Source organism: Myotis lucifugus, unplaced genomic scaffold, assembly GCF_000147115.1.
Source record: "Myotis lucifugus unplaced genomic scaffold, Myoluc2.0 scaffold_464, whole genome shotgun sequence".
Classification (NCBI taxonomy): Eukaryota; Metazoa; Chordata; class Mammalia; order Chiroptera; family Vespertilionidae; genus Myotis; species Myotis lucifugus.
The window spans coordinates 259,403-285,792 of record NW_005871512.1 but is presented as its reverse complement, the minus strand read 5'-3'; the positions used below and the strand labels follow the sequence as shown (position 1 = coordinate 285,792).

At 51.9% G+C, this 26,390-nt stretch overlaps 2 protein-coding genes across 5 annotated transcripts in view; one reads left to right on the top strand and one right to left on the bottom strand.

Moving 5' to 3' along the window:
• On the bottom strand, positions 1 to 21,376 carry WARS (tryptophanyl-tRNA synthetase). 4 transcript variants are annotated; one of them, XM_006103105.3, is made up of 12 exons: positions 21,226 to 21,371; positions 20,916 to 21,034; positions 16,009 to 16,169; positions 13,956 to 14,169; positions 12,869 to 12,977; positions 9,734 to 9,853; positions 8,989 to 9,171; positions 7,147 to 7,247; positions 6,204 to 6,316; positions 5,827 to 6,000; positions 2,472 to 2,612; positions 1 to 1,076 (listed from the first exon to the last, which is right to left on the bottom strand). In XM_006103105.3, exons 3-12 carry the CDS (start codon positions 16,108 to 16,110, stop codon positions 915 to 917), a joined length of 1,419 nt encoding a protein of 472 aa, XP_006103167.1. In that variant the 5' UTR covers positions 16,111 to 16,169; positions 20,916 to 21,034; positions 21,226 to 21,371; the 3' UTR covers positions 1 to 914. The 4 variants fall into 4 exon arrangements, with proteins under 4 accessions (XP_006103167.1, XP_014301034.1, XP_023600207.1 ...); XM_014445548.2 differs by lacking the exon at positions 20,916 to 21,034 and having other exon boundaries at positions 21,226 to 21,376; XM_023744439.1 differs by lacking the exon at positions 21,226 to 21,371 and having other exon boundaries at positions 20,916 to 21,149.
• Positions 21,377 to 23,408: 2,032 nt separating this feature from the next.
• Positions 23,409 to 26,390, top strand: part of WDR25 (WD repeat domain 25) — a 134,743-nt gene continuing 131,761 nt past the window's right edge. Inside the window, exons 1-3 of the mRNA XM_006103115.3 lie at positions 23,409 to 23,854; positions 24,426 to 24,472; positions 24,756 to 25,596. Of these exons, the coding sequence (XP_006103177.2) occupies positions 23,789 to 23,854; positions 24,426 to 24,472; positions 24,756 to 25,596 (954 nt within the window). The 5' untranslated portion in view covers positions 23,409 to 23,788. The remainder of the gene's footprint in view (positions 23,855 to 24,425; positions 24,473 to 24,755; positions 25,597 to 26,390) is intronic.

Here is a 26,390-nt window from a genome sequence, read left to right as displayed (position 1 = left end):
ACAGGCGGGACCAGAGATTTATTTAGGCCAACAAGTGACAAGAGGGTAGAGCATTCAGGAGTGGACCCTGCACCCCCACAAGGGCTTTCCCAGACTACACTGGGCACAAGACTGAACGGCTCCCTTGGAGCCTGGGGGCTGCTGTGTGCTCTCCACCGCCCAGGACGCCCAGGGCACCGGCAGGGTGCAGGCCTCCATGCCAGCCAAGTGTCAGGACAAAGGTGTCTGCAAAGGCCGAAGACTCCCCTCAGCAGCCGGCAGGGGGCCCAGCGCTGGTTCTCAGGGTGGAGAGCCTGTCCCCGGGGCCAGCTGCTGGGAGGGTGTGGGGAGGCTCAGAGAGGGGCAGAGACTGCCAGAGAACACGTGGGGCTGGAGTGCACATGTGGAGTTTCTCCCACAGACTCACCTAATAAAAGTGGCCTCCTCGGGCGATATTCAGTATGAAAAGCAGCCTCAAGCTGGGAGATCTCTCCGTTAAATGCACAGCTGGCAATCCTTTTTGGTTTTTGGGGATGGGCTGTGCCCATTAAACTCCTGAAATGTACATGCAGACTATAGGCTCCCTTACCAGCGGCTTGGAGGGTCTATGTGGAACCGAAGGGTGTTTTCAGTGGAAGTGCTCCCCGGGGCGGCACAGGCTGGCAGTGCACGCCTGTGGCGGCTCTGGGCGGGCCGGGGTGCCTTGTGGGAGAGAACCAGCGGGACTCCTATCTGCCCAGCCCTGGCGCCGGTGCGCAGGCAGCGCACAGGGTTTGGCCCCGACGGAAAGGATGGCCCAGGGAGAAACAGGACTGACAGACACAGGGTTACCGACACCAGGACCAGGAAGCTGTGACGGCCTAAGTACAGCAGTGATTCGATTGGGCTGGGGCTCTGGGTAAATTTGCTTCTTTATGTACAGAGATAAATGGGCATTACTGAAAGTCGTAGGACAGCTTCCGGGGGGTCATGAACTCTTTGACGATCTCCTCCGTGACCTCCTTGCGCCGGGCCTGGTGCTCCGCGATCAGGGGCTGCAGGACCTCCACGAGCTCCTTCTTGAGCTCCCCGGTGAGCATGGCTCCGCTGGTGTAATCCTGCGGGGAGACACCATGAGAACAGCTCCGCCCACGGCCTTGCTCGGGACAAAACCCGTCCATTACACTTCCCTTCTGAGCGCGAGCGCTCCTGCCCTCTCAGAGCGAGAGGGTCGAGGGGAGGCCTCACCAACCTGCGTGCAACTGAACTCCAAACACAGGGAATGAACGACAGCTCCGCCAGCCCTACCGGCTTCTGTAAAGTCTTCGCTGAATCTCTGACCCAAGCCCCAGAGCAGCAAGGCCGGGGCCATGGCTAACGTTTGGGCATCGCTTAGGTTTTTTGCGGTGCACGGACCTCGCTGTGTGTGCACTGACCTCGCTGGTGTCTGCCTGGCCTCCCTGCGTGTGCACAGACCTCGCTGCGTGTACGCTGACCTCGCTGGTGTCTGCCTGACCTCGCTGCGTGTGTGCAGACCTCGCTGTGTGTGCGCAGACCTCGCTGCGTGTGCGCAGACCTCGCTGTGTGTGCACTGATCTCGCTGGTGTCTGCCTGACCTCCCTGCGTGTGCGCAGACCTCGCTGCGTGTGCACTGACCTCACTGCGTGTGCACTGACCTCCCTGCGTGTGCACAGACCTCGCTGCGTGTGCGCAGACCTCGCTGTGTGTGCACTGATCTCGCTGGTGTCTGCCTGACCTCGCTGGTGTCTGCCTGACCTCGCTGCGTGTGCGCAGACCTTGCTAAATGTGCACTGATCTCAGTGGTGTCTGCCTGACCTTGCTGCGTGTCCGCTGACCTCGCTGCGTGTGCACTGATCTCGCTGTGTGTGCACTGACCTCGCTGGTGTCTGCCTGATCGCTCCCGCAGGCCCACTGTCCTGCCATGGAAACCCTCCGCCCGCTGCACCCACCCCAGGGCACTTCCTAGATGACCCGCCTCTGCTGTGTGGCCGGTCCTAACTTGTGCTGTGACCACTTTGAACGCTGTTATATGAGGGGCTCTTTCTCTAGCAGGGGTGCTTCCTTGGAAAAGGTCCTGGGAACTGGGAAACCCGAGCACAGCTGTGGACATTCTTGGGGTTCTCCATCCCACGGCCAAGCTGCTGCCGGACACGCTGTGCGGGGGGAGCCTGGCAGCATCTGGTCTACAATCGTTGCAAATGAAACAGCAGCACAAACCCTGCCAGGTTGGTAGGGGAACTGTTTTAACTTCGATGCTCTGACAGAAGGATTAAACCCTTGTGTTGGCTACTAAGTAAAGAGTAGCCTGCAGTGTCTCTCTTGTGAATATCTGTTCATGAGGTTTCTCGGCCCATGGCTACAGACCAATCCCCCGCCTCCATTCACTCTCCGGGGCTCAGGCCCCGAGGAAACGCCGACTGCCCCCCGCTGGCTGCCGGAGCCCTCCAGGTCCCGAGGAGCGAGCTGGGGCGGCCGGGACGGGCCTGTCCTACCTTCCTGATCTGCTCCAGCTTGTCGTCATCCTCCAGGAAGAAGGTCAGGTACATGAAGGACACGTCCACGTCGCAGTTGCCCCCAAACTGCCTGTGCTCCTCGATGGTGTCTCTCCCTCCAGAAAACGCGTGCTTGTTGACCTGCGCCAGCAAGAGACACACAACGCTGGGGGTGCTGGCGCCCTGCGGGAGCCCAAGGGCTGGAAGTGCAGCCAGTGACGGCTTCTGCCCGTCAGATCCTGACCAGAGGGAGGAGCCCCACCAAGCGGACTCAGTGGGCCCACTGCAGGGAAGGGGCAGAGGTGGGCTCGCCTGCACTCCCCGCTCCCCATGGACAAGAACAGAGTCAGGAGAGCTGGAACTGGGGGCAAATATCCTAAAGTTCTCAGGTGATGGGCTTCAGAAAGAAGACAAACACAAACCCTCTTCAGACTAACAGACGACCAGGGAGGGGCGGCCGCTGCCCGGGGCGGGCGGTGCTGTCACTGGTGAACAGGACAGAGCCCCACTATGAGAGAGGACGGGAGGGAGGCAGAGATGAGGGCTCAGGCGGGAAAGCTGACCCTGGACAGTACGTAGGTGGAGGACCTGCAGGAAGGACTCACCTAACCCTGGCACTTTCAGGAGCAGACGACAGACTCACAAGCTAACAAATGCGTTTCAGGACTCACTGAGGACAATCTTAGAGAAATCAGGGCCACGGGTGGGAGAAGAAAAGCTGAAACGGACAGACAAAGTTCCTCCGTGTTCTTTCAACGAGGATTTGAGAAGCAGCTACAGACAGAAGGGGAGTGGGGTGGGTGGAGTCGGTAAACTCCAAGTGGAGGTGTTCAGGAGGCCTCCCCGGAGGCCCCAGTACAGGCCACTACTGGATGCTCTGGGACCGTCCAGAAGCTCAGAGGAAGGCCGGGCACAGGGAGGCAAGTGAAACCCATCCTCTCCAGGAGAAAGCAGCCACTGCTGAGCAGGAGCTGTATGCCCACGAGCTGTATCTGCTCGGGAAGGAGGAGGCTGGGAAGCTGCCGATGCTCAGCAGGCCCCGCACAGAGGGCAGCGGGGAGAGGCGGGGCTGGTGGGCTGGCCACCTTCACTCCCTTGACAAAAAGGAGCAAGTCAGGAAATAAAATCAATGTACTCAAACGCAGAAATCGGAAAATACAAAATAAACAGGAAGAGAAAACCACCACGTATTGGGCTCTCCTGAGATCCACACGCCCTCAGGCAGGTGCACTGCCTGCTGGAGCCTCTGGTCTTGTGGAGGCCCCTGTGCGTGCGGGCATCTTCCCAGGCACAGACTCTTCCTGGGACACCAGGTTGCCGAGTGGCTTACGTGGTCCTGGTGTTGGACCTGGCTCGTCCTCAGTGATGCTGGGCCTGACTTTCAGGGAACCAACAGGAAGACGGGTTTGGGCCATGGTGGAGCCAGTCGGTGGGGACTGGAAGGCCACCTCCAGGATCCAAAACGATGGAAGCCAGTGAAATGCACCAAAACGATTCCATGTAACAGGAAACTGCAACAGGAAGGCTGTCTGGGCTGAGGGCGGGACTTGATCCAACCACCACAAGAACCAGCGAGTTCCCACTGCTCCAACCTAAGGGGAAGGTCAAGTTGGCCGCAGAAGCCCGGAGACCAGGGCGGGGACGGGCCACTGGTCTGACAGGATCCACATGACAGCCCACGGGAGGCACACTGTGGCCCACCCTACAGAAGAGCTGCTCAACTATTCACTTTCTGAGCCAAAAGCTAAAATTTGGGCAGTGCTTGACAGTTCATAAACGCTTTTCATATGGGATCTCATGTAAGCCCTGCCTGTCTGTGAAGGGGACAACTGCCCCACGTCACAAATGACAACTGGACAGCCAAGGTCACTCTCCAACAGCAGGAAGAGGCAGGGCCAGACAGTGGTGGACCTGGGTTCTAGTCCTGGCCCTCTGCTGCCCAACAGGGTGGATGCAGGGCAGCTGCCCAACCCTCTGAGCCTTGATTTCTTCGCCTACAGAACGGACACAGCCTCCTGGTGGATGCGAGAGCTCCATGAGATCACACAGGTCAGTGCGTGGCAGGTGACCAGGCAGCCACACCCCTGCAGCCACACACGGCTACTGCTGCGATTCTTGAGTGGGGCAGGTGCCCTCTTGGCCGAGGAGTCTGATCTGGAGTTGAAGACAGGCATGGAGACTGAGCACAAAGGCCTGGCCTGCCCGTCACAGCGGTGTGACCCTGGTGGCCTCTGCAGCTGTGTGGCTCCTGACCTCACACCCACTGCTCGCCTCCCTCTGGGTCTTTGCAGGTCTCTAGGTGAATGAAAAATGCCCCAGAGCCAAAAGTGACTGACTTCAAACAACACCTCAAAAACAATACAAAATGCCTCTGCTGGAGGGAACAGGAGTCCCTCCCCGCCCCCCACCCCCCCCCACACGCCTGCTCTGGAAGTTTCCGCCAGAAGCGAAAGGGAAAGAAACAGCTGTTCATAGTATCAAGGGTTTCCCTGCTGTCCACCAGGAACTGCCTGGGACTTTCCAGAAGGGTCAGGGGCCAGGCAGTGACTCAGACAGTTGCATTATGTGCCTCAAATACAGTTTCTGCCCCTCCCACTGTCAACTTCCAACCCGCAGACCCACACTTGGTTCCCAATAAAACGTCAACAGCTTTGTAGGGCGGGGAGGGGACTGTCACATCTGCAGGTCAGCACCCAGCAACAGAAGTGAGGCCTGAAAACACGGAAGCTCAACCAACTCCTAGTTCACGTTCCCCTGGTGACTCGAGAGCCCGCTGCCTGCCGGGCAGGGCAGGGCTGTTCCATGAAGGGCATCTACCCATTCTGGGGCCCAGGGAGAGCTCTGGGAGGAAAGAGCCCCCAAGCCCACGCTGGTGGTGCTGCTCCTGGCCAGGGGCACTCTGCTGGTTTCCAGTGGAAACTTGGCCGAGTTGTCACCACTCTGGGCCTCATCCTTCTCACCTTTAAAGGAACACACCGCTCACCCAGCGAGAAGCAGAACAAGGAAGCACGAACAAAGTGCCTGGCCTGGCCCCGGAATACAGCGCGTGCTCAGAAACAGACTTTTGTCTACTGCCTGTGTGACTTCAAAGAAAACGGCATGACTTTGCTACCAGAACACAGTGCTGACGAGAAAAGGGAAAAAAATGTAAAGTTTTGCCTTAGTGAAAGGACACAAAGTAAATTCCCCTGATATCTGGGAACAGGGACAGGAGGCCTCAAGTCAGCAGGGGGCCAGTTTTCAGCGGCCCTGGGGCAGCGGAGACGGAAACGACAGCGCGCTGGTGCAGGGGCGCGCGTGCCTGAGCATGTGGTTCTGCGGGCACAGGCGGTCCCTCGCCCAGCGCAGTGCTCACCTTGGTCTTGATCTGCTTGGCAGTGTCTGTGAGGAAGATGGAGGAGTTGGGGTCGCTGGCACTCATTTTGGTCTGGGCCCCCTGCAGGGCGGGGAAGAAGGTCGAGTGCAGCAGGGCTGGTTTAGGATAGCCGATCCTGGGGGCGACGTCTCTCGTCATCCTGAAGTAAGGGTCCTAGGGGAGAGAGGGGCCTTTTGAGGATGGCTGGAAGCAACACGCCAGCTTTTAGCCCATCAGCGTCACCTGACAGCCTTCACAGCAACCCCAGCCAGTTCACAGAACCGATCCCCCAGCCCCCCACCCAAGCCGCCTTTCCCACAGGTGAGTGCCCGGAGCCTCCCGCACAGCCCAGACCTGACACCCCGCTGCCTCCTGACCTGGTCGATGGCACAGGGGATGAGGCACTGGACGTCCGTCTTGTCCCCGAAGATCTGCGGGAACGAGTTGCTGAAGGAGGGAGCAGCCTGGATGGCAGGAAAGCTGATCTTCCCTGGGAGCGAGGACAGAGAACCTTTACACATGGGCAGCTCCTGTCTGGTTGGTTACCCGGGGAAAGGGAGGCGCAAAAACAGGCTTTCTCCTCGTTAGACAAGTAATCAGCATTACAGAAAAGCAGAAAACTCCAGAAAAGAAAAAAAAAATCCATCAACTCAATTTGTGTCTCTTTTCACCTGTTTTCTCTATTTCTACTTATTTCAGTTGTGATTATACTATTTTTTCCCCTTGCCCTTTTCACTCTGTAGTGTTTACCCAGGTTGTTGTTAAATATGTTCTACTCTATAAACGAATCGTCTACATTTAACCATTCTCTGCCCACTGGGCATTCGGATCGTTCCTCATCGTTTAATTATTACAAATTATGCTCTCTTGATACAGAACAGTTCTCAATGTTTTGTTAACAATGCTCCTGTGATCTGCTGAGACCTGCAGAGGGGGTACTTCTGGGACTAAGGGTATGGACCTCGCGATCACACTTGACAAGAGGCGCCCAGCTGCAGCTCTCGGGTCCTCAGGTGCTCCCGGGTGCACACAGTACGGGGACACAGGAACTCCCAAGCTTTCTGTACCCTTCCTACTTTCTTCTAAGCCTTACATGGATGGCTGGGGAGGGGGCGGACTGGCACCCTGGGTACAGCTCCACATGCCCAGGACAGTGGCCAAGGGCATCACATTGCCTCCTTATGTTCTGAGGAAACCCCCTCTGGTTTACTATTTAAAGAGACAAAGTGCAGAAGCCACCATCTCAGCGACAGCTCAGCTCTGGGCCACTGCTCCCTTCTGATGGGCTGGGGCCGGGCGCAGGCAGCAGCGGCTCCTTACCAATGCAGTCACTGTCCGTGAAGCCAAAAATGCCTTTCACTTGGTTGAAGGTCACGTGCTTCTGAATCTTCACCACGTTCCTGTAGAAGCCTGGGCTCATCCTGCAAACACCATCAGAATCAGACACAGGTCCGAGCCTCCTGCCCGCTGAGCCCCCCTTCCTTCTCCTCACAGCACTTGTTATCACCTGGTCTATTACTGATGAACTGCCCGACTCTGCTGGTTGGAAGGTAACCTGACAGAGTGGTTGCTTCACTGTGTTATTGGCCGCTGTATCCCAGCAGCAGTCTGGCATGTAGTAGATGCTCAATAAATACCTGCTGAATAAATGAGCGGAACGAGCAGGCGAGAGGGGTTAGCTCACTGCCCACGTCACACAGTAACTACTAGAGGACTTGCTTCTGACGCTCTAACATCACGCTCACTGGGGCAGGGACTTTGTTTTGCCCACTGCCGTGTTTTCGGGGCCTCGGGGGTGCCTGCCACTGAGAGCACATGGTGACTGTTTCATCGACCTCCTGGGAGAGGGCCACCCCTCACAGTGCACCTTAGATTAGAGGTGGCCGAGGAGGAGCTTGGGTGCTGGAAGCAGAACAGGTGCTAGATCTGCCTGCCAGGGACGGCTCCCAGGACAAGGCGATGCTTGATCACGGGTTTGGAAGAAAGTGGAGGAATGCTGAGCTGGGAGGGGAGGGGACTCTGGGCAGACAAGAACATGGACAAATGGGAGGAAATGGAGCTGTTCCATCTGGAGGGAGGTGGCAGCAGCACCAGACAGGAACGGGCCCAGTCACAGAGGGGCTGCGTGCTCAGAGGGAAGTGAGAACTTGATCTTGAGGACGAGGGAGTGCTGGGAAAGGCCTGAGCGGGGGACCTGACCAGACCTGTGATCTAGAGAGTGCAGGCTGGAGGGGACCAGAGGTCCTGAGGGGCCATAGCAGGGGCCGAGGGAAGAGACTACAGAACTCATGGGAATGAGTTCTAAGGAATGGGAGAAAGTGAAGTGCTATGGAAATGGTAATAACAGTGACATCTAAGGTCACATGTAATCCTATTTCATGCACCAGAAGTGTCTCACGACCATTAACAGATGTGGCCAGACTCAAACCTAGGCCCGCCTTCCTTCCAAGACCATGTTTCTCCCAGGACACCGCAGTGCCTCTAGGGCCACAAGAAAAGTGACTTTAAAAAATGTAATAATTTTCTAACACTTTCTTAGTAGTCATTTGGGATGAGGTTCAACCTCAGAGTTTTAATTTAAGGATTTTTGGAATGAAATATTTGGGCTTTTAAGCAACTGATTTAAAAACCTAGACTGGCCCAGCTGTCCTGGCTCAGTGGTTGAGCATCAACTTATGAACCAGGAGGTCACAGTTCAATTCCCGGTCAGGGTACATGCCTGGGTTTCGGTCTTGATCCCAGTTGGGGGCATGTAGGAGGCAGCAGATTAATGATTCTCTCACATCATTAATGTTTCTATCTCTCTCTCCCTCTTCCTTCCTCTCTCTGAAATAAATTTAAAAAAATGAAATAAATGAAAGACAGATTAAAATCCTAGACTGGGAGGGAATGTGTAACCAGGGAGTCTTCTCTGTGAGGAGAGACAAAGACCCTAACTTGGTGAGACAGATCATCCTTGGAGAGCGACTACAATGCAGAGTACTTCGCTGTCAGCAGCTGAGGATGAAAATCGCAGCCACTACCCCAGGTCACAACACTCACTAAAAGCAGAAAAACAGCCACTGGGCCTGAGACCACCCGAGATGTTTCAGACTGAGCCGTCCTGAGGACCTGATGTCCACCTCTGCTCATCCAAAAGGCAGCCATGCGCTCCCTCCGTACCCCATGTAGTCGAGGTCAGAGAAGATGAAGGTCTTGTTGATGTCAAAGCCGCAGGCGATGATGTCCTTGGCATTTTCCACGGCGTAGCCATGGGCCTGGTCCAGGGTCAGGTCCTTCCACAGGTACTTCTCGTCGTCCGTCATCTGGATGACCAAGGGCACGTTGAACACGTCCTGCAGCCACCTAAGAGACACGGGGAGAGGCTGACATCTCGTTTCCCCTGAAGAAAAACGCCCTTTGGCATCTGAAAACACAGTTCCAACGAACAACTTGCATCAAGGCCTCCTTGTCTGCAAAATTACATGATCTTAGCATGCTGTTTATCTGATTATCGGTAACGTTAAGGGCATTGCCAGTTACTAACTCAGAGCGCCCTGCACATCAGCTCTAGGCTCGCTGTTTTACATGCCTTATTTGTAGCCTTACAGTGATTTGACGAGGCAGGTGTTATTATTTCCATCTCGCAGAGGTGGAACCTAAGGCTCAGGGCCGTCACTGGCCTATGGTCCCATGGATAGGGAAGAGACGATGTGGCACCGGTGTGAGCGTCTCCGTCACCCATGTCCCTCTAAAGTGACACCAGGAACGAACCGAGTGAATGGAGGCCACAGAGGCGCCACGTCCCTGACACTGTGGTTGTTCAGGAAACGTGGACTGGTCCTGTCCTGTCGTTTCTAGACACAGCTTATACCCACGCTCCTGACGTGCTAATAACAGCGAGGAGAGTCACAGAGCCAGGACTCACTTTGTGAAGATGAACGGGATGAGGTGGCCGACGTGCATGGCTTCGGAAGAGGGGCCCCTGCCCGTGTACAGGTAAAACGGCTTCTTGTTCTCATAGGCATCGAGGACTTGGTTCATGTCCCTGAAGGAAAGAGGAGAGAGGGAACTGATTTTTCTGGGGAAAAAGTCGAGGTGCTAATGCTCACTTGGCAACGTTCAGACAAACACAGGAAAGAACTAGTTTGCTGTTCTTGGTGTGTCTGTAATGGTTCTACTGACATGGTTTCTCCGGTGCTTGTTTTCAGAGCAGAAGACATGGGAGCTCGGGATAATGTGTTTAAGAGATGGACGCAATTGGGCAGCCACTGGAACTCTCTCGGAATTTTTCCAAATATCAACATTGATACACCACCTGCTTTGTACACTGCCTGGGTGACACCAGGCCAACACTGTGCAGTAACTGTTTAGAATCACCCAGCCCTGTGGCTCCGGAGAGCCAGCCTGGGGACATCAGAGGTTCCACAGAGCCCTGCCTTAGGGAGGGGACTGGGAAATGCGCCCAGCTCCCCCAGCCAGGTGGGACCAGGTGTCTTCATCTGGGAATCACTCTGGAATCAACCGCCCTCCCCAGGACTGGGGTCCACAAGGCACACGAGGGTCCTCCTTCCTGACTTTGCCTCAGTAGCACGTGGCTGCTGTTTCCACATTGCACCTGCCCAGGCCCCGCCTTCAGAGATGCTGATTCTCAGGGCGGTTGTGACATCTGGCATCTGTATTTATAAAAGGTGCGAAACCACCACTCTGGGGTGTGACTGTCCCTTGTTTCTGGGCCAAGATTCCCAAAGTAACAGGGGAACAGTGACCTTTTCCGGAGGTCTGGTGGCCTGCAAATGGGACTCCACCCTGTGCCAGGGTGGCTGCTCAGCTTGGCTGATAGGACCACAAGCAGTCTGCTTTTCTGTGCTTCATTTTTATTCCCCCCACCCCCCGGAATGAACACACCACCTCTGAAATAAGGAAATAGTAAAACACAATTTTGGAGGGAGTCCTTCTTTGGCTTTCACAACTAACAAATCAAATTGTTGGGCTTCTAGAGAAGAGCAGGCAGTGGCCACCTGAGCGGACTGGCCACCTTTGTGGGGCGTCTCTGAGCACTCGCTGTGCAGTAGGTCTGGGCGGGGTGCCTCAGGGACTGGCTGGAGTGGATGAGGCTCCCGTTTCTGGAAGCCTTGTGAGGATGGTTGGGGTAGGGACTCACTCAGCGGGGGAGGGCGCCCAGGCAGCACCTATGGTCTGTTTGCAGGTGGACACTGGGTGCTGTATCTCATCGAATCCCCTATTTTATAGATGATAAAATTAGATAGGGGGTGTTCTTAAATTTGAGAATGGCCAAAAGCTTCAAGTCCTACACCTCCATCAACTGACACAAGCTACAGTGCAGATGGGCCTTGAAAACACGCTCCCTGAAATAGCCAGGCACCCACGGCCTCATGTTGTGTGTTTCTATTTAAATATATATTTTTATTGATTTCAGAGAGGAAGGGAGAGGGAGAGAGAGATAGAAACATCAATGAGAGAGAATCATTGATCAGCTGCCTCCTGCAGGCCTCACATTGGGGATCGAACACGCAACCTGAGCATGTGCCTTGTTCAGGAATTGAACTATGACTTTCCTGGTTCACAGGTTGACACTGAACTACTGAGCAACACCGGCTGGGCGTGTGATTCTATTTATACGAAATGTGCAGGACAGGTAAGTACACAGACAGAGAAAGGAGATTCACGGTTGCCAGTGGTGGTGGGGGAGAGGGAGGAATGGGGACTGACTGCTAATGGGTAGGGGTTTTTTTGGGGTGAAGACAATGTTCTGGAATTAGATAGTGGCGATGGTTGCACAACCTTGTGAATAGACTGAAAACCACTGAATTGTATACTTGGGGAGGGTGAACTAAGTCTCATTTAGGAAAGAGCTCTGATTACATTCTGCCCGTGGGGAAGGCGAACGAGGCCTGGATTTCTCTGCCACAGAATCTGAAGTGTGGGGCAGACTGCCGACCTGTGACCTGTGTGGGCTCCTGCAGCCGTGAGTGGGAGAGAGCAGAACGCCCTACCTTGGACCATAAATTCCATGAACACAGCCTCGAAGATGGGCTGGCCCGAACCCAAGGTGATCTGTCAGGTGGGAGAAGTAGAAACCCCCTGGAAGCTGCTCATTTTCTGTTGTCTGCGTGGCACTTACGGTCTAAAGTGGGGGTATCTGGTTGCAGATACGCTCTATTAGTTTCTCTTTTGATATTATTTATGAGCAGGCCCGCACAACAGAAGGAAGAGAGGACGTAATTTCAGGAAGCCTTCTGCTTATCCTGTAGGAAACACTGAACTTGGACACAATCTGGCACGAATCTCATCCTCTATGAATGTAACCTCCACCTTGTGAAGTGGACAGTTTTTTTTTTTAATCCTCACCTAAGGATATTTTTCCATTGATTTTTAGAGAGAGTGGAAGGAAGAGGGGGAGACAGAGAGGAACATTGATGTGAGAAAGACACATCGATTGGTTGCCTCCTGCACGTGCCTCAATCAGGGGTGGGGATCGAGCCTGCAACCAAGGTACATGCCCTTGACCAGAACCAAACCAGGGATCCTTCAGTCCGAGGGCTGACACTCTGTCCACTGAGCCAAACCAGCTAGGGGCGTGAAATGGACAGTTTATTGATGAATAAACTAAGGGCCAGAGGGTGAAGGGACATGTTACTGACAGGGAGAGGTGGGTCCGAGTCTCTGACAATTGCCTTCCATTTTCACAGAGTATCAGGCAGCCTGAGGTAATAGCCCCAATCACTTAGAAAAAAAAATATATATATATATATATATACACACACACACACACACACTTATTTAAAAATTGATTTCAGAGAAGAAGGGTGAGGGAGAGAGAGATGGAAACATCAATGATGAGAGAGAATCATTGATTGGCTGCCTCCTGCATGCCCCCCACAGGGGATAGAACCCACAACCCCGGCATGTGCCCTGACCAGGAATTGAACCGGGACCTCCTGGTTCATAGATCAATGTTCAACTACTGAGCCGCACCGGCTGGGGCCCATCCCTCTTTGAATTCGAGAGGAAGGGTGAGAAGTCCTCGGGGAAGGCTCACCTGTGTGAGAAGAAGATGCCTCTGCGCAGGAAGCGGTGTGGTCTCTGGCCCGTGGCTCGCTCTATTCGGTTTATCAGCTCTTTGTCAATTTTACTGCTTCCGAACCGAACTGGGAAAAAGAAGAGATGACTGTCTTAGGTGGTGGGAGGTTTGGGGACCAGGCATTAAGGAAAAAACATCGCAGTGCTAATGAACCAAACCCTTGAGGCCTCTGCTCCCGGTCCTTTCCCCCAACATGAAGTCCAGGGTCTTTTGTACTAACAAGACAGCTGAGATCACAACCAGCAAAACAGAAAACAAATTACAGGCTAAAATGCTGTTCTGTCTGGGACTGGATTCTGATGGGAAACACATCTAGAACGCAGTCTAGCTAGCAGCTTCTCACGTGCGCGCGCACACACAGTTCCTTATTACTCACTAAGGTAAAATTTATATACACTGACAACTATATTTTTTAATATCTTTTAATTGTTGAAGTGAATTAACGCCTGTCCTCAAGTGAATTTTCCCTTATTGATAGTTTATACTTGAAAATCACAGAAAATGGCTGTGACTTGGTAAGAACGTTTTGGTTGATTCTTTGATGGTTAGCAATGACCGCAGAGTGAGGACTTTCCTGAGCAAGAAGCCCCTTAAGGAAGGCCCTGGCAGTGACAAGGGGCCACCTGTGAGCAGTGACCCCCTTCCGCTGAGTTCTAGACTGTTAGCTACATAAACGGCATCACTGGGGGAGACACTTAGGTAATCTGTGACTGACTTGTCACCACCAAGTGAATTTCAGGAAGCCTTCTGCTTATCATGTATGAAACACTGAACTGTAAGGTACCTATTTCAACAGACCTTTCTCAAGTTCTGAACTGTTAAAAAAGGGAAATGGTACTACTAAGTTATCTGCTATAGATCATTATTTTGCAATAAGCTTTATTTTGTTACTTTATTTAACAATCCTTTAGGAATATAATGCACCATCAAAATATTTTAGGATATATATTTTGTTCGTGGCATTGAAGCTTGACTGGATTTATGATTAATATTAAAAACACCAATGGAATCACTACTAAAAGTTTGGGCTTTTCCCAGGACGTACCAATGAGCTTGTCATAGTCAACACCTTTTGCACTGCTCGTCTGTACCGTCCACGGGTCCACAAAATCCTCTTCAGCTTCCGTGGCATCTGGGCCACTATCCCCCGCAGGTGCCGGGTTGTTTGGAGGGCAGTCAGCCTTGTAGTCCTCCCCCATGGCCGCTTTGTAGCTCATTTTTAGTGATAACAGCTTCTTCACCGCAGAATCAAGTTCATCCTGGACACAGGAAATCGGGTGAGGATGAAGATATTGACAGTAGCTACCTTTTGCTGAATGTCACTGCTGCCACGTGGCAGGCACCGTGTGCTGCTTTCACACACGTTGCTTCATTTAGTCTCACAGCAACCCTGGGAGGCAGGACTCATTGTCACTGTCCTTTTCCAGTTGAAGAACCTTGTGACTCAGAGAGGCGAAGGAACTTGCCCATGGACACACAGCAAGAGTGGGCCTGAATGCATTCTATTTTTACCTGTCCCTTAGTGCAGTGATTCCCAAAGTGGGCGCTACTGCCCCCTGGTGGGCGCTGCAGCGATCCAGGGGGGCGGTGATGGCCACAGGTGCATTTGGGGGCGATGAGTAACTGCTATTAAAATTTAAAAAAAATTAATTTCCAGGGGCTGAGTAATATTTTTTCTGGAAAGGGGGCGGTAGGCCAAATAAGTTTGGGAACCACTGCTCTAGTGCTACGGATTACCACCAAGCACTGTGGGGATAGACACAGTAACACATCTACACTGTTTATGACAGTCACTACACCAAAGAGTGATGCAGAGACCACGCGTGACAAGATCCTCTGCTCCACTATACTGAGTCTGCATAGGCTGACAAGAATAGTTACAGAAATTCACTCAACCGAGGGGGAGAGCTTGGACCCATTACCATGAGTCCATCAAAAAGCCAAGCAAAAAGAATCAGGATAAACTGACGCCAGAGAAAATGAGCTGGGCAGGAAAGGAAAAGCCCTCTGTACACCCAGTGGGTCTGCCGGTAGCGTTGCCAGGGTCAGAATAAGGTCAATGCTAACATCGACCAAGGGACTCAGATATCAGGAGACGGGAGGGAAGGAGAATGTTTGTGCAAGTGCTAGTTCCTCATTTCCCACAGTCACAGCCGTCACCTAGGCAATCAACAAGGAGCAATGTAATGAGGGTGGTTTTTTAGAGACATGGGGATTATATATTAAAAGCAGCAGCTAAAAGAATTGAAAATACAAAGGAACCTCATTTCTCAAACTTAATTTGTTTCAGAAGGCTGTTCGAGAAGTGATTTGTTTGAAAACTGAATCATTTCCCCCCCTTAGAAGTAATGAAAATTGAATCAATCAGTCCCTGGCCCCCAAATGATTCCCTTTCTTATGTACAGTACATGACTAATGTACTATTTATAAGTACACATTTCTTTTCTTAAATTTATCAAACCACCCCATACTAGCCTTAAACGAATTTTTCATATACCATTGCCTTGGAAATGCTATCACCGCTAACTGCTTCTTGCTAATTCAATAACAACAGTTTTTCTATATGTCCAGTTGATGGTGATTGCAGTTTTGTGAGCACTTTCACACCCTTAGCAACATTAGCCCTGCTCATGGCCTGTTTATGTTTTAAAACTGTGCTAACCATCGATTTCTACAGCAACAATAGTGTTCTCTCCTTTATTTGCTGCCCGAGACACTTTTTGTCATGTTGAGGTATCAGCATGAAAGGGTTGTCAGGTTGAAAATGAAGTTTTGGTTTGACAACTGAGACATTTTTTTCTGTGAACAACTTGGTTGAGAACCAAATTGTTCGAGATGGGAGACATTCGAGAAACGAGGTTTGACTGTACGTGTTTCTGGGAGCAGGAAATGAGGATGGGCGGGTGGATGACTACTGTATTTCACTGGCTTTTTTTTTTTTTTTTTTACCTCACATGCATCAATAATGTTGATAAAGGAGAAGACAAATGTAAGATTATAGCCAATATCGTTATAGTCAGTTATTGAGTCTGCTCCCAGGACACACAATCCAACAGACTCGGCTGTATGCACAGGAAGAGCTCAGCAAAACCACCCACCTTGGACGCCTGCCCGGCTTTGAGGGCTCTCACGCGCTCCCCCTGGGCAGCGATGCTGTTGAACAGCTCCAGCGGGGAGGCACACCCCTGCTCATCAGCCATCTCCGAAGACCGAGGCTTACAGCTGGGCAATGGAAGAGTCGCTCAGTGGTCCTGACAGACTGTGGGAGAAGAGGGAGAGAAGGGAGAGAGATTAATAAACCGCTGCAGCTGTGTTTTCTTTCCTATCTCTACTTCTTCTTCTACCCCAGAAGAGTAGAGGTTGAGTTATAATAAAGAATATGGATAAGATAACATTAATAAAAATTTAAATGGAAATTTGGGGCCATCAAGAAGGGGGAAAGAGGAAGAACAAATGCCAATAATGAGGACGAAAGGGACTGCTGCCTTACAGCTTTCAGGACTGCAAAGGAGGCCCTTCCTAACCAAGCCCGAGTGTGCCCGTGCAGGGCCCAGGACAGAGGCAGGACTTGTGTTCGCTGAGGGGCAAACACCAAAGGGCTTTACTAACCCCAAGTTTAATAGCCCCAAACCCATTTGTCAAATTGCTCTTTACTCTTTAATTGCGTTGCGGACAAGTTCCCAGACCTTTGCTGCTCTGACCAACCTACCGCTGAACAAATGGCTTCCTGGCTGGCCAGCTGCTCGGTTCTCAGACACGCAAGGTCTGGGGTAGAGGGCGGAGCCTTACCCTGCTGGGTTCCCAATGAGGTAAGAACTATATATAACCTGTCCATTAGACTTGCTGCCTTACTTAACAACAAAACTTTGAAGATGTACCTAATAGTCATTATTTACTCTTAACCTTGAGGGGGAGGGGCGCACAGGGGAGGCCACCCCATGCTGCCTTGGGGCAAAGGCGGGCCACATCAGTCCCTTCCTGGGTCAGTCACTTCCCCTTTCTGAGTGTCAGCTTCCTCATCTAAGAAGTCACACCATCAGGAACCTCTGCACCTACCTCAGGGGCTGCTATGAGAAGAAATGAGAAAAAAGGATATGGTGACACTTTGTAAACTGTAAAGCAAGAACTAAATCTATCACCAGCATTGTGCGTGAGGGCTCCAGGGCCGGGCTGAGCCCCCCTCCACCTATACCTGCTGCTATACCTAGAACACGGAGGATAACAGGAGGCTATGGCAGAGCAGCTCTCCCAGCACTTCTGTACTTGGTGTTGTTCTAAGCACCGTACACATATCAATTCACCGAAGCCTTATGAGCTCGATTTATCTCCATTTCACATGTGAGTAAACTGAGGCACAGAGAGGTTAAAAAACTTTCCCAAGGTAACACAACACACTGACGCAGTTTGATCTGAGAGTCCACACCCTCAACTATCACTCACAGGTCAGCTACTGGAATGAGCCTCAGCCTCTCAAACGTGAAGTGGAACAGGCACAACACTAACTGCAGGACGGTGCGTGGCTAAGTGCGATGATGCAGGGAGGTAAACAGTCTAAGCCCAGCATGGGCCCTGGGTGGAGGTTTAATGAACAACTACTTTGTTTCTTAAAAAATTGTTTTCTGGCCCTGGTGGGTGTGGCTCAGTTGGCTGTGTCATCCCATACACCAGAAGGGTGACGGTTCCATTCCTGGTCAGGGTACATGCCCAGGTTTTGGGTTTGATCCCAGTAAAGGTGTGTGCCCGAGGCAACTGATCTCTCTCTCTCTCTCTCCCCCCTCCCTCCTCTTTATCTCTCTCTCAAATCAATAAAAACATATTAAAAATTTTTTCCCCTAGTAACTATGAATCAAACATATATTTGAGGGGTAATTTACTTTTATTTATCCATTGTTAAATATTTATTTCAAAAGTATGTGAATTTCAATGAAACCATTCTTTGTATAATTAGAGACCATAATACTGAAACCAGGATGGGTTTCTTTCCCTTCCTTGCTGCAAACCATCTCAATTCCCAGAAAGGGAAGTTTGCTGAGATAACAAACTGACTCAGATAACAAAGCTCAGTTCAGGGAAGTTTGTAAAAAAGGGAAGGAATGTGGAAGAACCTTCTAATTGGCACTAGAGAGGAGAAATACTCAGGCCCATATCCAATAGCAAAGTGAAGAAAATTGCTTCTGGCCACAAGTGATCCAATATCGTGTGCAGATACTTTATACATGATCCTGAATTTCCCCAACTTTGAAAGCCGGGTGCACAGTTCAGTAAGTCCTCATGTAACGTCATCAATAGATTCTGCCACTTTACCCAGTTAACTGCCACGATATTTTGAATTTAATTATAGATGAGTAGGGTGTACAAATGGTTAAGCAAAATGACACAGAACCAATTTTATCCTAGGGTAACTGATATAAACAAGAGTTAAGTTCCTACAGCATCTCATCAACATTATCAGTCAAGGTCTAGTCTGTGAGTAGGACCAAAATCAAGTACAGATGGAAATTACCCTTAAAAATTCCTAGGGAAAGTGCCAGGTACAATGACTGGGTGATCCCCGGACAGCCGATCTTCCCTGTGATGGAGCAGGTCACTGCAGGGGATCAACCAGACACACTGGGCCTGCGTTTAGGGTCCGTGTTGCAGGGAAGAAAACAGGTATCTTTAAATATCAGAATCCCATTTAAGAAGAGGCACGTGGGAACTAAACCCGAGTGAGGGAAAGAGGAGGTCTCCCTGCTCCTGTGATCACAAGGCAGCTACTCACTGCATGGGAATCCCCACACTATAAAGCGTGTGTGTGTGTGTTTCTGATGCAACTTTGTGAGTGAGTGCATCAGGAATGGTCAGAGACAAGGAGAACAGAGCTGCTCTTTCTCTCATTTCCTGCACCCACCCATTTGCCACCGTTTCTCCCATCTACTCAATATCCTCCTTTATTTCTTTGTTAACTAACTTTTAAATACATTTTATTGATTTTTTATAGAGAGGAAGGGAGAGGGATAGAGAGTTAGACACATCGATGAGAGAGAAACATCGATCAGCTGCCTCCTGCACACCCCCTACAGGGGATGTGCTCACAGCCAAGATACATGCCCTTGACCAGACTCGAACCTGGGACCCTTCAGTCCGCAGGCCAACGCTCTATCCACTGAGCCAAACCGGTCAGGGCATGTTAACTAACTTTTAGAATTAAGTTTACCGTGAGAGGTTTTTAACCCAGAGTTTGGAACCTCTGGAATTACATCACTTTTGGCATGCACGCAGGTATAAATGGGGTTCTAAGCAGAGTATCCAGGTTTCATTACTTTTTCGAAAGGCTTCTGAGATGCCAAAAGGCTAAGGACCGTGTCTTAAGTGTTAACCCCATAAACTGCACACAGGGCTTTGAGTCTTTGTTAAGGAAAGCTGCTTCACTACTTAACCAAGCCTATAATCTAAAACAAAGAAATGAAGCTGTAATCTGCGAGGTCATCTATTACCTCCGCTACAAAGGCATGGGGCGTGTAAAGACCAATACGGCATACTCCCCAGGGGACCACAGCACACCTTGGAGACAAAGCCACCAGGCTCTGAAAAATTAACTCTCAATTCCTTTCTAAACAACATGGATCTTGTGCTCATTTTGAAAGGTTCCATTGTGGAGGAGCGTAGCAGGCACCCGAAGAAATTGGGATGAAAAGAATCACAGAACGGCACCATGGAACATGACAGTGATCTCATCTCCCAGATAAGATGAGAACACACCCATTCTGCAATTTTGGGGGTAGGTGGCCTCAAGATAGCCAATTCTGGAGCAGCCGGGGACAGCCAAGAAGGAGAACCAGGAGTGTCTAGATGCCTGGATGCCACCAGAGGGGGGGTACCATCCTTCACATCCATCAAGTTCCCAGAGGACAGGAAGGTGACTTCTTCAGAGCAAGGTGTTCTTTAACCCTTCGAACCTTAGAACAGATGGTGTTCACTTTTCCTTTTCTGAACACTGAGAGGAAAGGTTACTTTTCTCTCCAAATACTAAAATGAACATCATCTTAAAAGGCAAAGAAGACATTAAGCTATAGGAAGTCAGGCATAAGGCATTTTTGAGTATCACAACGAGACGGCTAATATGTTTGGATAATGACTACTTAAGGAGGAGGCCTCGTCAGTGAAAAATACGACAGCCAACAGGAAGGTGCTAAAACGCTGACCATGAATCCAAACAGGCACCGGCTCCCCCAGGACTCCATTCCCTAGGGAAGCTGTGAATCACCTGAACGTTAGGTCAGTGGGTTGAAACAAAGTGTACAACACCCCGATCCCAAGAGAGACAATCTCTCACTCTTTAAGCCAAGGTTTCCAGCACTTTGGTAAAAGGCTGGCAAAAATACGAATAAGCTGCAAGCCTGACAAAAGATGGCAGGCAGTACGTACCTGGTCTGAGCGAGACACTGCAGAGGTGGCCACTGGAGGAGTGGAGACTCCCAGGGCAGCAGGCTCTTCTTTTATACTCTTTCCCCCTCTTACTTTCAGTTTCCTTTTTTAAAAAGCCCCTTTATTCTCTTTTCTTTCTGTTTACCCCACCCTGCAACTCTTTGCAGGAGGCGTTTCTTAGAAATCACCCCGTTTCTCTTAAATACTTGAGCCTCTTGACCAATTCCTGACGAGACAGTCCAATCAGGGGCTGTGTGTGTGGGGGGGGGGGGGGGAAGGGGTGAGGATAGAGACCAATGAAACCCACTCGAGAGCCGAACTATTAGCTGGTCATTGCATCAGCCACCCCATAGCGCACGCTGGCCTCCACATAACCTCCTCGCCACAGCTTCCCGTTTCACACCCTCAGTCTCAAGGTCAGAACCGAGTTTACATGGGGTCGTGGGGGGCGGAAAGGAGGGCTGTATGTGCCCTGCGGCTACTGTGCGCCGAGGCGGCGCCGTGCGGTGGAGAGATCAGCCCCGGGATCACGCGGGCCAGGGTTTCAAAACCAGCTTTGGCATGTTTCGATTTCAACACCTGGGGCAAGTCAGGTTACCTCTCTGCTTCATCCTCGGTTTCTTCTGCTGTGAAATGGGCATACAGGAGCCTCCTTCCTTTACCGTGGAGGGGACTGAGGGTGATATTAAAAGCAAAGCCCCTGGCTCGTGGCAGACGCTAGAAGAGGAGGAGGAGAGGATGAAGGGTCGGTGCCGGCGGCGGCGGCGCAGGGGGCGAGGGGCGTGGTGGCAGCGACCCGGGCTCTCAGGATACTCCGGATCCCGGCGTGCAGGCGGCTCCGGGAGGGCGGGCCATCGGTCGCCGCTCCTCCCTCTCTCCCTCCCTCCTTCCCTTCCTCCCGCACTTACCGGCCCATGTGGGCCTGTCGGCGCCGCCGGTTCCGCGTCCAGGCGTCTCCTAAGCGTCCGTGGAAACGCCGTCCGGCCGGAAGCACTTCCGGCCCGGCTGCGCCATCATTGGCTGTTCTCGCGGGGCGGGACGGAGGCCACCGCTGATTGGTTGGATGCTTCGGCGCTGGCGGAACACGACTGGGGGGCGGAGTGCAGGTAGGACCGGCTCCGGGAGGACCGGCTCCGGGAGGACCGGCTCCGGGAGGACCGAGCGCTTCCGGTGTGTGTGGTGAGCGGCGGGCCTGGGGCGGGAGGGTGCTGCCCGGCAGCGGCGCGAGCCCTCCGCGCCCCTTGTCGCGGACCTTTCACCGCCGCTGTCCTCCCCTTCATCGCAGGCTCTTTCCGAACGCGCCGTACTCGGGATCACCCTTAACCTCTCGCTCTTGACAGCTCGGCTAACTCCTGTTCATTCTTCAAAACCCAGCTCTGGTCGTATCTTGTTTGTTCTCTTCATTAGTCTGTGGCCTCCGGCGTAGGATCCGTGTTTCGCGTTTAGTCTCTGGCCCAACATCAGACCCAACAGAAAGCTTGGCACAGAGAGGGCAACTGGGAAATGCTTGTTGAATGAGAATCTCCTGTGTTTTTACTTTCTCTGTGCCCCTCCCATCCGGTGCTGGGACCCAACAGTGAGCAAAACACGAAAACTCCTGTCCTCAGGCAGCTGCCGGGCTGCGGAGGGTCCTTGCCACGCCCCGCTCCGTTTCTCCCGTGAGCTTTCCTTTTCTTCTAGCTGTACCTCTTCCTCTCTGTGTAATCACCCCGTCCTTCCATGAAAAAATTTCCTCCCCCTACTTTTGCCTTAGCAGCGGTTCTCAACCTGTGGGTCGCGACCCCTTTGAGGGTCGCACGACCTTTTCACAGGGGTCGCCTAAGACCATCGGAAAACACATATATCATTACATATTGTTTTTGTGATTAATCACTGTGCTTTAATTATGTTCAATTTGTAACAATGACATTGGGGGTCACCACAATATGAGGAACTGTATTAAAGGGTCGCGGCATTAGGAAAGTTGAGAACCACTGCCTTAGAAACATAAAAACATATTCTTAGAAACATAAAAACATTCTTCTAAAATTTGGTTGTCCCACTGGCTCCCTGTTTTTGCCTCTTTTCTTCGAGTCATCTTGGTTCCCTTCTCTCTGACCCCGTTTGATCGGATTTGTTGCTTCTCGCCATCTGCTCCCTGCCCTCCTCGGAGCATTATTCAGGTGTCACCTGTCCTAGCTCTGCCTCAGCCTCCCTCAATGAACCCCCACACCCACTGCCACCTCTATTCCCCTCTCTTTACTTCTCTCCTTATGATTTCTCACCCCCTGACACCCCCCATTTCATTGATTAGGATCTTTCTCGCCACTGGCATGTGAGCATGGTGAGTGCAGGGCATCGTTCCCCTGGGTGCCTAGTGTGGGGCTTGGTGAGTAGCCGTTCTGCGTCAGTGTTTACTGAACGAATGAAAGGCACGTGAAGTAGGTAGTATTGACATCCCTGCCGCCCACCCTCCTGCGTTCATGCCATCCTCGCTGCCTTGCCTTGTTAGGAAGCAGGGCTAGGGGGCCCCCAATCCCACTGCTCTCTGATCTTTGGCTGTAGACCTCGTCTTTAATTCTGGCCGTGGGCTTCTGTGAGGGAACCACTGTGGAGGGCTGAGTGGGTGAGAATCCATCCTAATGGCCAAGCACAGGCGCCCAGCCCTGGTGGCGGGAGCCTGCTGGGTTCCCTTTGACAGGAAGGAATGGGATGCTGTGCACAGGCGTTGAGATGTCTGATCAGATGGGTATTTAGAAAACACAAGTGCCAAGTAATCCACAGTGCTCAGTTCCATTAGTGTGTAGTTAGCCCACTATGTTATATTAGTTCCATCTGAGACGGGCCGGCCTGTTTGAGAAGTTTATTTTAGAGGATGGCTTGGTGTGTGGATTGGGCTGCAGGTGAGGGTGGGATTTGGGGAGGAGGCAGATGACCTAGCTTGTTTGGGGTGAATGGCACCCTTTGGGGGGAAGGCGTGGAAGGGGTGGGGTGTTGGATTCCAGGGGACGTGAAATCCCTCTCTAAGGGGGGACAGGCTGTCTGGAATGGCTTGACTGATGACCCAGAGGGACTCCTCTGGCGCTGACCTGACCACACCCAGGGGAGGAGGCGTTCAGCCGTCTATTAAGGAGGGCGGGCACACTGGGCTTTGTCAGAAGTTGGTCCTCACTGAAGTTTTCCACGCTGCTCCACCGCGCCCTCTGCTGTCCGGGACGGGACGTTTCCCGCATCCTTGTTTTCCTCTTGAGGCGAGTTCATGTTAACAGCACAGAACTGAACTCCAGATGGAATACTTCCTTCTAGAAACTAACTGGTGGCCGTTTTATCATGCATGATGGCTCAGAATTTCAGGAAAGATTTTTTTAGGGAGGGGAAACTCCCTGTTGTGTGAGTCTGTGTGTTGGAGTGAAACTGGCAGGTTTGGATGACACCCTCGGGCCCCTCCGCCTGGGCTTGTGGGTCTGTCACTCCAACTGGCTTCGAGTGGAGATGGGGTATCTGGGGGAGAGTCCCAGAGAGAATACAAGGAAGGAGGAGCCCAGAGAGAGGGCAGAGGTGAGGGTCGCACGCTCTCCCCACCTGGTGGATCTTTCCATTTCAGGGTTTTCAGACCTAACCTCATCCCTGTTGATGACTGAATGGCCAATAAGCTGCAGGCTCTTTGTACATCTGTCTTTGCAAACATATGCAGGTATTTGTGTAGGATGCAGTTCTATAGTGGGGACGTTGCAGTAAAAACGATATACGTTTCCGTTTGTAATAGGTACTCCCCAAATTGCCCTTCCAAAGGTTTCTTTATTTTTAAAATTATTATGTTTACGTTTTTAATTTTTATTAAGATACCATTGTGCAAGTTTAAGGAACACACGTGCTGATTTGGTACATTAATATATTGCAATATGAGTACCACCATAGCATTAGCTAACAATGCTATTACACCCCATAATTATGCTTTCTTTTTTTGTGGTGGAAAGGTTGCCAGCATCTGGGTCATTTGGCTGGCACTTCCTGGTTCCTCTTCCTTTTTTTCTTTTGTATTGAATTTATTGGGGTGACATTGGTTAATAAATTTATATAGTGTCAGGTATACATTCTATAATACATCATCTGTATATTGCACCAACAGGCATCTTTAAAGTCCCGGGTCTTTCTGTCCAGGCATCGTGTCTACAGGTACTTGGGTCCTATTTTATGTCTTTCAATAAAGCTTTTGTTTTCTTCATGTAGGTCTTGCTAATTTGGGGGGGAGGGGGTTAAATTTATTCCCATATTTCCATAGGAAAATGACCCCTTCTAATTAATTATGCCTGATGTATAGAAAAGCCCTCATGCTTTATGTGTTTATTCTTACGGTTTTTTCTGTCTTAGATTTGCTAGATGGCATGATTTCTTTTAACTTTGCATGGTGGTAACTATTTTTCAAGGCACGCTTTCTGACACCTGATTTTGGTCTTAGGTCGTTTGCCCACGAGGGACAGCGGGACACAGTGTCTTCAATGGCTTCATTGGTGGCTTATGATGACTCAGACTCCGAGGCTGAGAGCGAGCCTGCGGGAAGCTTTGCTGCCGCTGGCCAGAGGAAGGACTCTTGTGTTACGGTTGAACCTCGTGGCCAGGCTTTCGCATCGGGAGTCCTGGACGGGACAGGAGGCACACTGCCCACAAAGCACGGCTCCTGTGAAGACCCAGCCGGCCAGCGTCTCCCACTGGCTCGGCTCTGGAGGAGCGACCCAGGATCTTGCCCCAGCCAGAGGCTACAGTGGCCCAGGACAGAGCCCGACGTCACCTTCCCCACAAGCGAGCCTCCTCGTCCTTCCCTGTGGACCAGCCACGCTCCCGCTGGCCATGTGCCCCGGGCCGCCGCCTGCTTGAAGCAGGTGAGACTCTCCTGGGGAACTTACGACCCCCCCGAGCCACCTTTCGGTGCCCAACCCAAACCTGAGACCCCGGGGAAGAGTGGCAGCTCTCTTCAGAAGAAAAGGCGAGAGGACTGTATTGTGCCCTACACCCCGAAGAGACTGCGACGCTCGCAAGCATTAAGCACAGAAACAGGCAAGAACAAAGATGCGGAGGCCCGGGGCCCCTCTCTGCGTGCCCCGCGCCCTCTGTGCACAGCCCCCCAAGTGTCCGAGTACATCCAGCCGTACCTGGGCACCCCGTACAAGGAAACCCAGATATCCCAGAAGGTGCTCTTCCACCTGCATGGCCACAAGGGCCCCGTCAGCAGCATCCAGTGGTGCCCTGTCTTTTCAAAGAGCCACATGTTCCTCTCGGCTTCTCTGGATAAAACCTTCAAGGTAAGATTTGAGTGGAACTGCTCTTTTTAGTTACTCTCAGGACCAAGCTGCTGGGATGTGTTATTCTTCAAAGCAGTGACGTGGGGGGTTACAGGCGGAACAATTCTTTCTGGGGATTTCTGTAATTCTCTCTGATGCATTCAGGAGAGGGTTCTCGTTGGTCCATTCAGCCCAGTGCTTCCCTGGCACTGCCTTGCCAGGCCGCCACATGCTAGTCCGTATCCCTGGGGGGGAACTGAGGACATCCAGACACACTGGCATCCAGGGAGGATGTGGTCCCTGGAGAGAGCGATCAGAGGGAGAAGAAAGCAGCCAGGCCCGAGCCCCGTGCACTCGGGACATCTTCTGAGACTCCCGTGGAGTGCTGAGCGATGCCAGCTCTGTTCCAGGTGCTGTGTTACATGCAGGGGGTGCAGAGGTAGACAGACCTGGTCCCTGGCTTCAGGGCACGCACATTGTGGTAGGGGCCACAGGTGCGTGGCGAGGCACCCAGGATCCTGGGCCCAGGGCTGTGAGGACCAGACCCCAGCCAGACCTCCAGCTGGATACATAGGTGCTACAGGAACCCAGTGGGAGGGACGGCTTCCAGCCTGGGAGGGCTTGTGAAGGCTTCAGAAGCAGGGGTGGTGCACTTGGTGAAGGCGGGGGGAGGGCATTCTTGGCTCTAAGCATGGAGGCCTTAGAGCAGTGGTTCTCAACCTTGGCTGCACATTAGAATCACCTGGGAAACTTTTTAAAATCCTGATTTCTGGGCCTCATCCTCCGGAAATTCTGTTTCTTTGTGATGGAGTGGG

Coding starts and splice junctions, on each gene's coding strand:
- WARS (XM_014445548.2), bottom strand. CDS start 16,110: ATGGCTGATGAGCAGGGGTGTGCCTCCCCGCTGGAGCTGTTCAACAGC. Junction 9,854..12,868: donor GGCATCTTCTTCTCACACAG/GTGAGCCTTCCC, acceptor TCTTTCCTTCAG/GGACATGAACCAAGTCCTCG. Junction 6,317..7,146: donor CACGGACAGTGACTGCATTG/GTAAGGAGCCGC, acceptor CCTCGCTCCCAG/GGAAGATCAGCTTTCCTGCC.